At 40.9% G+C, this 11,175-nt stretch overlaps 3 protein-coding genes across 3 annotated transcripts; 2 read left to right on the top strand and 1 right to left on the bottom strand.

Annotated features, from left to right (window-relative positions):
- Positions 1 to 1,303: 1,303 nt before the first annotated feature.
- On the bottom strand, positions 1,304 to 5,133 carry LOC108051419 (probable ATP-dependent RNA helicase DDX20). The gene is made up of 3 exons (XM_017133531.2): positions 4,888 to 5,133; positions 2,533 to 4,820; positions 1,304 to 2,471 (listed from the first exon to the last, which is right to left on the bottom strand). The coding sequence occupies exons 1-3, from the start codon at positions 5,075 to 5,077 to the stop codon at positions 1,584 to 1,586; spliced, it is 3,366 nt and encodes a 1,121-aa protein (XP_016989020.1). The 5' UTR covers positions 5,078 to 5,133; the 3' UTR covers positions 1,304 to 1,583.
- A 609-nt stretch (positions 5,134 to 5,742) lies between these two features.
- Positions 5,743 to 6,589, top strand: LOC108051386. The gene has a single exon (XM_017133477.1). It carries the CDS (start codon positions 5,843 to 5,845, stop codon positions 6,476 to 6,478), a length of 636 nt encoding a protein of 211 aa, XP_016988966.1. The 5' UTR covers positions 5,743 to 5,842; the 3' UTR covers positions 6,479 to 6,589.
- An 808-nt stretch (positions 6,590 to 7,397) lies between these two features.
- Positions 7,398 to 10,830, top strand: LOC108051422 (cytosol aminopeptidase). Its single transcript, XM_017133534.2, has 2 exons — positions 7,398 to 7,622; positions 8,537 to 10,830. The coding sequence occupies exon 2, from the start codon at positions 8,848 to 8,850 to the stop codon at positions 10,453 to 10,455; it is 1,608 nt and encodes a 535-aa protein (XP_016989023.1). The 5' UTR covers positions 7,398 to 7,622; positions 8,537 to 8,847; the 3' UTR covers positions 10,456 to 10,830.
- The last annotated feature ends 345 nt before the right edge of the window (positions 10,831 to 11,175 follow it).

The following is an 11,175-nucleotide window of genomic DNA, read 5'->3' as shown; positions in this document are numbered from 1 at the left end:
TTATAAGACTTTAACACCTGCAACAGCTGGCCGAGCATTTTTCGCATCTCGCATTTATCGCTAATCGAATTGAGTTTGCTGCCACTGCCACTGCGGCGACAAAATGCAGCTCTCGATGTCTCTAGGATCTATAAAATGTTGTCGCTTCCAACTCGCTTTGCATTTGCGAGCGGTGGCGCGTTTTCTCACGCTCCTTATTGGATTTGGAACGCAAGGGGGGAGGCTTTTCGAGGGGGGTTTCCAGAGGTGGGGTGAATCAAGGGGGGATTGGGGCACCGGAGTTCGGCGACCACTGAGCAGTCCCATCCAGATGCCGGCAATTTTGCGTGCTTAACCGCAGGGCGAATGTTTTGACTATGCCACCGACGCGACTTGCTGCCTGTGGACCTTCTCTTTGGCTTAACCCGCTGAACACTCCTCCTAAATCTTTTAAAAATAATAATAATAATTAATAAATTAATGTTTAAATACACTCTATTTCTTTAAAAACGCGTTGTTAACCTCCCTAACTTTCATAAAATATAATTATAATAATTCCAATCATATGTAGATAGAAAGAAGCTTTGCAATTGGTGGTATAAATAGGATATATCTTTGGTCCCTGGAATATTACAAGCACTTTTTAATCAATTTTCAGCATCTGTTAATACAACTTAATCAGATGGTGTAGCCTTCAGTAATTTAAATTTCTCTCATTCTCAACTTCTAAAAAGTAAATAATTTGTATAGGGAACTGATTTAAATTATTATGGAGTAAAACTTGTAAAAGTTAATTCTCGATTTTACTATAAAGTTTTGAACTATTTATTATATTTGTTATAATAATGAAATACTATTTTTAACGAAATTGTCTTCCTATTAATTTCAGTGATTTTTTTTTTATAACTTTCCAGATCTAGCGTATAAATTCCGAAAAGTGCTAATTAATGGGTTAACACCTTTTAGGCCAGTTGCAATCAATGCAAAGTGAGCGGCGGCCGTGCAACAATGTTGCCTGCTGCTGCCACACAGCTGATGTCTGTGTAGCCCGATGGTCGGTGCCGACCGATCCCACTGACTTTATGATTTATGTCCCGGCAGTCAGCTGGCGCCGCTTCTTTACCTTCATCCGCCTGTCCAAAAGCAAAGGAAAATGTTTGTTTTCTCATCTCCTAGATAAATCATTGCCTATGATTAAAGGGTTTTAACTTTCACATTGCGGATTAATTTACAGAGTGAATAAACATGAAAAACAATAAATTTTCCAACTGCCAATCGAAACACCGTTTAATGTAATGTAAAGTAATACAAAATACAGAAAATTCCAATTGAAAATTCGTATTTTTTGGTAACAAAGTCTGCAATTTATTGTTTGCATATAAAACATTCATCGTTCGTATTCCAAAATTCATAACATGGTATCAACTATCTTGATAATGAGTATTCCAATGAAGGAAGAAGTGTTAACAGGCTAAGATATAAAGATGTAAAGATAGATAGAGAGAGAGAGGCTGATACAGCCTCGTGGAACTGATCCGTTTCATTTGTGAATGATTTGTTTATGATTATGCCTGAGCTTCGACTAGTTTTGCTTCCATAGCAATTTAGATATAGTTATCCATGTGGCTGGCCACATGGGAGGCAATAAATTGGAACTGCGCGTTAAAAGTCTGCATCCACTGCGATTGGGCATTGTTCGTTGGCAGCATGGGATTATTTGAACCATCATCCGAAGAATCATCGTTGCTGCTTTCTTCAACAGATCCTTGCGAGCTTGATCCAGCTACGCTGATGTTGCTCAGAGCCTCTTCCTCCTGTTCTTCTTCGGCTTGGACACCATCTTCGAAGGGCTCCAACTCATCATCTTCCTCATCATCGTATTCTTCCTCCGAGGAATGAGAAATTCCATAGCTTTCTTCATCCGTTTCATATTCGTATTCCTCGCCAGTGGAGTTTGTCTCGTAAACAGAGGTATCAATTCCGGATGAAGCACTCTCGTTGCTTTCCACAAAACCACTCGATGAATTGAGTTCGCCGCTGTCATCGTCCTCATCATCATCAAAGTCCTCTTCCCCTTCGTTGTACTCCTCCGAGGCGTCCATATCGGATCCACTTCCTGCGGCCCCTTCATCGGCTGCCTGTGGCAGCGGTGGAATGTCCATCTGATGGATCACATGAACACTCAGCATATTCTGCGGTTCTGGTTTCTCCAAAATTAGAGACTCCTGGCTCGGGCTATATCCAAGGGAAACTAAGTCCTCCTTCTGCGACTCTAATACTTGCTTTTTATCCTCATCACTATTGTAGAAAAGTTCGAGGATGGTGAGATAGACATTATCCAGCAAGATGGCATTATCTGTATTAGTCATTTTGTTGTCGTTACTGTAGTTGAACAGGCGTTTCAAAATGCTATCACGATTTTTCATTTTCTTGAACAGATAATATTGATTATTACCTGGCAAAAGTGATGCATTTTTATGTACATACTGTAACTGCGGGGAAAATAAAAAATTTAAGTAATTGTGATTTACATTAAGTGTATTGTGAACTAACCTTTGGTTTTAAATTACGTTTAGCCTTCAAGTAATGATTTTTTTTTAGTTTGTAGAGAAGCTGACGACGTTTTCCCTTGATTTTCTTCAGTTGACGCCTTTTGTAGAGAAGCTTACGGCGTTTTCCCTTGACTTTCTTCAGTTGACGCCTTTTCTTTTTAGTCTGCAATCTCTTCCAGATTAGCTCCTCATCACTGGTGGAAAAGATAGTTTCGTAGGATTTTTCACTATGATAGCCACATCCCATACTATCCGAACTTATGCTACTGGCATCGTCCACCGTGTTCGATATAACCATGTTCTGAATGGTCATCGAGCTAGTCTGTGTTGGAGCCGCCAGACAATAGGTCTTGTTGTTAATCGAGTTGGCTGGTGGCGCAGGTGGTGTCACAGTGGATGGCGATGGCTCCTGGGTTAAATCCAGTGGTGTTAAAGTTGTTGTCAATTCGGGGGAAATCATCTCTTCCGGGTTTATAGTATTCTTTGTCTGAAGTGTGGTGACTGTTCCATTATTAGGCTTATTTTCTTTGTCGTCAGTTGGGCCCATGCTTTCATCGATGTTGTTGTCTATATAATATTCATTTACTGTGATTACTGGTGTTAGCTGCATTTCCTGATTTTCAGTATTAGTTGTTTGTTTTTCGATCTGTGATAAAGCATCTACAAAAAGTTTGCTTGTAGTAAGAGGTTGCTTGGGTTTTACTGGCTTTTTAATTGCAGTGTCTTTGTCTTTTGAAATTTCTTCTTCGGGTTTGGAAGTCTTCAACAAGGCATCTTTTTTATCTTGCTTAAACATTTCTTTTTCGACCTCTTTTAATTCTTTGATTTTAGGACTAACAATTTTTTTCGAAGTACCTGGTACGATTTCCAAGTCTAGTTTATCTTTGAAAGAGTTATCATTGGGTTTTCCCTGGTCTTTATCTTTAACAGCTTCCTTCAATTGATCATATGAATTAACATTTTCTAAGGCCTCTGGCATATTTTTGGCAACAACTTGTGAATTATCTGTATCATTCTCCAAGTTGTTAGGCATATTGCTGGCATTATTCTCCAATTGAGGATTTTCTAAGACCTCGGGTTGTTTTCTGGAAGCAACATCCGAATTCTCCAGATCATTCTTCACTTCTTCCTTATTTGGTACATCGTTTGCTTTTACATCAGGTTGGGTACGCTTCGCAGGCATTTCCTGTTGCGGATTGGTCTCTTTAATGAAATACCCGAAATTGTACTTGTCGAAATCCCAAAAGTTAAAGTCCTTGGGCATCGGTTCCTTGGGAAACTCTAGGACAGACCAAGCCGTAGCCACTTTGTGGGACATTTGCTTGAATTTCTGGCTCTCCTTCTGGGAGGAAATAAAAGTGATGGCTATGCCTTTGGATCCAAAGCGCCCAGCACGTCCAATGCGATGCAGATAGGTCACATGATCGTGGGGTGGATCGAGATTTATAACTAGATTGGCATGTGGTGAGTCCACACCACGGGCCATCAAGTCGGTGGTCACCAAAGTGCGCATGGTGAAGTTTCTATAGCCCTCGAAGACATTCAAACGATCCGATTGTGCCATAGCTCCAGTAATCAACTGACACTCGACTCCGCTGGCCGCCAGGTAGTTCTTGTACGAATCTGCACGCATTTGGGAGCTGGCAAAGAGCACGGCCTGTTCGTAGGGCAACTGGCTAAAGATCTCGGCCAGGACTTTCAGTTTTAAGCGCATCTCCTCCACGCTGTTTGTTTGTGGCGGCAACTCGTAGACGAACTGACGAATGCCCAGGAGGACGGTGGCCCTTTCGCTATTCGATATGAGCATGGGTTTGTTCATGATCTTGGCCAGGCGCACATCCAAATCCTGGTCATAGGTGGCACTGCAGGCTATTATTTGACGGTTTTTGGGCAGGACCTCTATGAGTTGATTGACCGTATCCTGAAGACCCCTAGTTTGATATAGCTGATCGGCCTCGTCGAGCACAAGAAGTCCGAGTTTTGAGACATCCAAGACCCGGTTTTGATAAAGATGCCATAAGCGTCCAGGTGTTCCGATAATAACCCGACTCTTCTTGATGCGCCTGCGATCTTTGGCCACTTCGGTGCCCCCAATGAAGGCAGTGGACTTGAAGTCCTGATAGAATTGGCAGAGGTATTGGAATGTATCCTCCACCTGGATGGCCAGTTCACGAGTGGGCACCACAATCAAGGCATGAGGACGAGTCATCTTGCTGTGGTAGCCCTGCATGGCGGCAATCACATATATTAGGGTTTTGCCGGTTCCACTTTTGGACTGTACCAGCAGATCTATCGAAAATGTAATAGTAAATATTGGAAACCCTTTGGTTAACCGTATATTTAGCGAGTTATTTACCCATATTAGTCAGGGCCATTGGAATGGCAGCAGCCTGAATCTTCGTTGGCGTCACAAAATTGTGGCGCTTTAGACCGCGCATCATTAAGCGGCTCAATCGCAGTTCCTCGAATGATTTCACCTGTCCAGGTGCCACATCATTGCTGCGCTGCTCCCCGCTGGACAAATTGTGCGCTATTTCGCGCTGCATCCTGCACGATTTTTCTTTTTTTGTTCACAATTTTAAAATGTGTCGCCTTCTCCAGGTTTTTTGTCAGTATGACTGCAGCGGAACCGGCTGAATATGCCCTACAAGCAGTCAATAAATATACCAAATTATACCACACATATACCACTTGGGCAGTTGACACCATTTTTACACTGAGACTGCATGTAATGTAAAAATGTAATTCGCAAATGCTTTGTTTGCATAGCGTGTTCCGAAAAATCTAATATATAGACCTTTGGCACCTATTAAGCAACTTGTTGGCCTAGTTTTATTTAACAAATTTCTAGCAGCTTTTGAGCAAATCGCTTAACAGTGAGGCTGCAAAGAACACCACCAAATTTATAACGATTAGCCATGACATGAACTACATGAATACCATTTAAATACTAAATAACATTTTTTCTTAACATAGCCTACAGTTGTTCTCAAACTGTTTGAATTGGCGGGATATTTAAATTATTTAATAAGCTTGTTTTTAGTGCAAAAGCTAAAAAACTACTTACTAATTCACTTAAAAAATTAATAATTTATACAGATTGATAATTATTTTAACAATAATTTTAATATAAACTCTATAAATACTAGCGGCATTTAATTTACCCAAGTAGCTAGGTAATAATCTATCAGACTTTTGTTTCCATTCCAAACCTACAATGTCAGAGTCCTTTTACGTTAGTCAAAAACAGATGCTAAATTTGATTTCCGCTTAAGAAAATTAATTTTTTTCCAACTCCAAATTCCAAAACCATGTTTAAGGCCAAGTATCGTGACATAGGATTCTTTGTGCTGCTGACATCGATGCACGTGTGCTCAGTTCTTCAGCCAGTGGTCGAGGCTCAGGCCAATTTCAAATCGGCTTATCCCTCAGTAGATCGTAATTTGATCCTGCAATTGGGCTATATCTATAATCACTGGATGCTGGTCAAGGCGATGATGTATTCGCTGCTGGTTATGATCGGACTTTGGTACAGTCGGCATTTGCAAAGTAAGGAGCCGCAGGAATCGGAGGAAAAAAGGGACATCCTAAAGCTTCCAGAACCGCTAACCGCCAATGAGGTGAAAAAGGGCTGGCTCAATCGAAATACTCAAAATTCCGGAACTGAATTGGGACCCTTTCCGGTGAAGAACTTCCTGCTATTCGCGTTGCCTTGGCTATTGACCTTTTTGGCCAGCGGATTGATTAACTACCTTCGCCTTTATATGGTGATCCAGCATTTCTGCATTTCCAACTGGAAGGCCATACAGCTTTATGGAGAACTGCAGGTGCTCTTTTTGCATCGCCTTTTGGCAGTGCCATTAATTCCCTATTGGTCAAAAATAACCGGAGGAGCATTCAACCTACCCGGGAACTTTATTAGTTTCGAAACCCATCTGTTGGACTAGCATGGCCCTTTTTGATTTGCATTTTGTATTATTGTTGGAAAAAATCAGTTATGGAATTGTAGTTAAGGATATATTTAAATTAAAATGTCTAAATTTATAATTAAAAAAATATATAAATTAAAACGTTTTTAAAAATATTAAGAACTTAATGCATGTCGGTTTTTACAGTTACTTTGGTAGCACATACATTTTCAGAAGGTCCTGCTAGATATATTAAAAAATATCTTCATATAAAGAAAATAACTTCTAAAAAAATGATAAGAAAAACGTTATAACCAACGATTTAAAATATATAGTGTGCATTTTTCATTCTATATGTGCACTTTTGACGACAGCTTTATTGTTGGTTCTAATTTGTCAACAGTATTTTTGTTGTTTATTCTTCTGTTGTTTCATCTGCAACAATAAACGACATCTTCTATCAACCGAGGAGTAAACTTTTCAATGGACTTTTCTGCATTGCTTGGCAGTTTATTGTTGGAAAAACTTTTCCACCACGTGGGAAATATTCAGCAATCAGTTTTCCTTTCTCACTTTTCATCAGTGTGAATAAATGTGGAACAAGTTAATAAATACGTAAGCAAGTCCAACCAAACAGTTGCACATTTAATTAAAAAGTTTTCCCATTGCGGAGGTCATTTAAATAACCATTTAAAAGAATTATTAATAAATATATAAAAGACAGTTTATTAACATACTCCGTAATAAAATACAATTTCACGATTGAATACTAATATATAAATGCAAAGGCATAGAAAAAACCATAACACCGAGACTTGTGTCTTTTTGCAATAAATTGAGCCACTTAATAATTAATAATTTAATAATTATTATTTATTAAGAAAATCCCGACATCACTGACAGGACAGTCAACCGAATAAAGTTCACTTTAAAACGAGAATTCTCCGAGTATATTTCTAAATTTTACCCGAATAAACATTTTAAATAAATTGCTTTTGTTCCGAACGTAAATCGCGTTTTGGACACTTAAAATATACCCGGACATTACGTGTCATCGGCAGAATCAACAAAAGCCGGGGAAACACGACACTTCCAAGGATCGTTTCTTGAGTTCTCCATTGGCTAATCACACGACTCGGAGCTGTTTCTGATTCCCCTTTCGGTCCACTGTTTAGACTTGCTGGTAAGTTCTCTGATTTTAAGTAAAACGGTTTTGCAGCAACCAGATTTTTTGGAAATATGAGGCGAATTTAAACTTAAAACGGCAAGCAGGCTAGAAGAGTTTTTTATAATTTTGATTGGAAACTTGCAAGCGTAGTTGAAGATTAAGTCAAGCAATTATTTTCGCTTTGGGATGATTTTTGTTTGAAGGTTTTTGATAATCAGCATGACAGAGAAAAGCTAAGTTTTTAATTACAAAATTCCTTGTCCTGCCACAAAAAACTATTTAAAAAACTATTTAGAAAAAGTAATCTCGCCATTATTGTTGAGCTTAAAGAATTTTTTCGTAATGGTAGTCAGTCTCTAAAATTTACACTTCGCTCTTTTTTAGTTCTTTTAGTGACTTAAAAGAACAAAAAAGTCTGTTGAGAAATACATTTTAAATAAATTGAATTCAGATAGGACAAATATAAAGTTTTTTTTGGTGTCAATGAATATCTTCGTTGCTTTCCAAACTTTAACAAATTATAGCTGTAAAATTGACAAAATTAAGCTTATTCCGAAATGTTATAAAATATTTTGATCGAAATCCGATCGGTTAGTAAAAGAACGACTTATATATAATATTTGGTTAATTACTTATGCAATTTTTAAGCCAGATGAATTTATCTCCCTTTCCGTGTGCTAAGTTGTTAATAGGCAATGCTTGTGGGTTGAACAATTCTATAATTATATACATTTCGCCAACTCTGATAATTTTTTTGCAGAAAACCTTTTTATTTGCAACCAAAAATTAGTAAAGGTTATAGATTTAAAGATAATATTAATAATCCGCGAAATTTTCAACATTGACCTGATTGCTTTCACGATCTCAACCAACTACAAATTTTCAAAAAAATTCCCTTTTGACCGATCTAGTAATCTTGCTCTTTACAGTTACCAACAAATTGTTTCGGGTTTATTTAGTCTTTCGGTTTTGTACAAAGAAAGCAGACTCCGCATTTTTTTTGTTTTATTTTTTTTGAACACACATTTTACGTTATTACATGAAACATTTTTGAACCTTTTTGGACACCTGATAAACCTCCGAATGTGGCAACTCAAAATTAATTAAACCAGTTTAAAGAACCAACACGCACAGTACACAAGTAAACGCATCGTTTTTAAGCAACAACAAAAAAACAACAAAATTGTGTAGATAATATCGCGTCTATATATAGTAGATATAAAATACTATTTCGAGCAATATGCGTGGACAACTGCTGCTGAAGGGACCTGCATTGGCGAGGAGCCTGAGCCGAGTGCGAGTGAGTGTCCTGCCGCAGATTGGACCGGTCCGTCATGTGACCGCCGGCTGTGGAGCGGGCGATGCCGTCAAGGGCGGCAAGGGCATCGTCCTGGGCCTCTACGAAAAGGAATCGGGCAAGGGTCCTCGACTCACGCCCGCCGGCGAGAAGTTCGACGATCGTGTTCAGGGCAAACTATCCGAGTTGGTCTGCGAAACGAAACTCACGGGTCGTCTGGGTCGCGGCAAGGTCTTCAACAATGTGGACGCCGATTTCCGTTCCATTTGCGTGGTGGGCGTGGGTCTGGAGGGCATTGCCTTCAACGAACTGGAAATGCTGGACGAGGGCATGGAAAATGTGCGAATAGCAGCCGGAATTGGTGCCCGATCGCTGCAGGCCATCGGCTGCTCCGAAGTGCATGTGGATAATATGGACTATGCCGAGCAGGCGGCCGAAGGTGCCGCTTTGGCCATCTGGCGGTATGAGGAGAATCTGGCCAAGAAATATCGCAGCACCATACCCAAGTTGGAGCTGCATGGATCGCCCGATGTGGAGTCCTGGACAAGGGGTCTCTTTAAGGCGGAGGCCCAGAATTTGGCCAGGCGACTGTGTGATGCCCCCGCCAATTGTATGACGCCCACAATGGTGGCCCAGGCTGCCGTGGATGCCCTGTGTCCCTGCGGCATTACCGTGGAGGTTCGCACCATGGAGTGGATCGAGCAGCAGCATCTGAACTCATTCCTGATGATTGCCAAGGGCAGTTGCGAACCACCCGTCCTCCTGGAGGTGGCCTACTGCGGCACTGCCCCCGAAGATAAGCCCATATTGCTGGTGGGCCAGGGGATTACCTTCAACTCTGGCGGTATCAATCTGCGTCCTTGCAAGGGAATGGATGAGTTCAGAGGCGATCTCACCGGTGCCGCTTCCATTTTGGCCGCCATGCGAGCAGCTGCGGCATTATCACTGCCCATCAATATCACCGCCGTGATACCACTTTGCGAAAATCTTCCCTCTGGCATGTCCTGCAAGCCGGGCGATGTGGTCACCCTGCTCAATTCCAAGTCGCTGGCGGTGAGGAACATCAGCAGAACGGGAGTGGTGGTCATATCGGATCCCATGCTTTATGGCCAGATCACGTACAAGCCGCGACTCGTCGTCGATGTGGGCTCCATGTGCAAGGGCGTGAAGAAGGCGGTGGGCGGTGGCGCCACAGGGATCTGGTCGAATTCGCATTACATCTGGAAGCAATTCCAGCGGGCTGGATCCCTGACCGGCGATCGCCTGTGGCGGTTCCCATTGTGGCGCTACTACAAGGATCGTGTGGCAGAGCACCTGAGCTTCGATCTGCTGAATGATGGCGAGGGTTATGCCTCCTCCTGTCTGGCGGCTGCTGTCCTCCATGAACTGGTGCCCTGCAGCGATTGGGCCCACCTGGACACCTATGGCACTGGACTACTGAGCACCTATGGTCTGATACCCTATCTCACGGCTGGAAGGATGACTGGCAGGCCAACAAGGACACTGGTGCAGTTCCTCTACCAAATCGCCTGCCCCGAACAGCCCAAATAGTTCGGTGTTGCAAATACTTTCGATGTCGGATAATATGACTACGATTACGTTTTGGTTGGTTCTTTGACAGGCGACTCGTTAAGACCCCGGACATTGGATGTTTGGCTTCAACTGTATGTAGATGAGAGATGGTGATGTGCTCATCGCCCAACGTTTTATCCCCTTGACTGAAGTTCCCGTACCAGGGACCAGACCTCGTTCTATGTTTCTATTTAATGTTTATGACTCGGCCGCATCCCGGGGCTGAGTTGGCTGGCAGAGAGTGTCTCGAGTCCAAAAACATCCAAATTGACACAGATAAATCATTGTATTATCCATTCATAATCACTTTCGGCTTGCAACCAAATGTAATAAATTGTAGGGTCCTTAAAAGAATTTGGTTTGGTTTTTTAAATCGTTTTTACAGAGATTTTAGAAGGTAAGTCTAATAATATTAGTAATAATCATTTTATTACTCATTCGAAATGCTTATCGGAATACAACCTTTAAAAGAATTCATTGGTTAAATATCAGCAGCAATTAAATAATTTAAATTAAATCTGAAATCTAAACACAAACCTAAATTAAGCTTAGTTTTTTAGATAAAATAAATACGCAAAGATTAAATAAAATAAATAATTTTAAATAATTTAAACCAAATCTGTTTAGAAAACACACAAATAAAAACAAAGCTTCGAATTTTAGATAAAATAAAGATTAACTTTTTGTTCGAGTCGACGT

This window comes from Drosophila rhopaloa, unplaced genomic scaffold (assembly GCF_018152115.1).
Source record: "Drosophila rhopaloa isolate 14029-0021.01 unplaced genomic scaffold, ASM1815211v1 contig_163, whole genome shotgun sequence".
Classification (NCBI taxonomy): domain Eukaryota; kingdom Metazoa; phylum Arthropoda; class Insecta; order Diptera; family Drosophilidae; genus Drosophila; species Drosophila rhopaloa.
Note: the sequence above shows the minus strand (reverse complement) of the source record. Positions and strands in the feature narration are given on the sequence as shown.

Excerpts from the sequence above, each read along its gene's own strand:
- LOC108051419 (XM_017133531.2), bottom strand. The coding sequence starts at position 5,077 with ATGCAGCGCGAAATAGCGCACAATTTGTCCAGCGGGGAGCAGCGCAGC. Across the intron at positions 4,821-4,887 it reads AATGGCCCTGACTAATATGG|ATCTGCTGGTACAGTCCAAA; the intron begins GTAAATAACTCG and ends CATTTTCGATAG. Across the intron at positions 2,472-2,532 it reads AACGTAATTTAAAACCAAAG|TTACAGTATGTACATAAAAA; the intron begins GTTAGTTCACAA and ends TTTTCCCCGCAG.
- LOC108051386 (XM_017133477.1), top strand. The coding sequence starts at position 5,843 with ATGTTTAAGGCCAAGTATCGTGACATAGGATTCTTTGTGCTGCTGACA.
- LOC108051422 (XM_017133534.2), top strand. The coding sequence starts at position 8,848 with ATGCGTGGACAACTGCTGCTGAAGGGACCTGCATTGGCGAGGAGCCTG.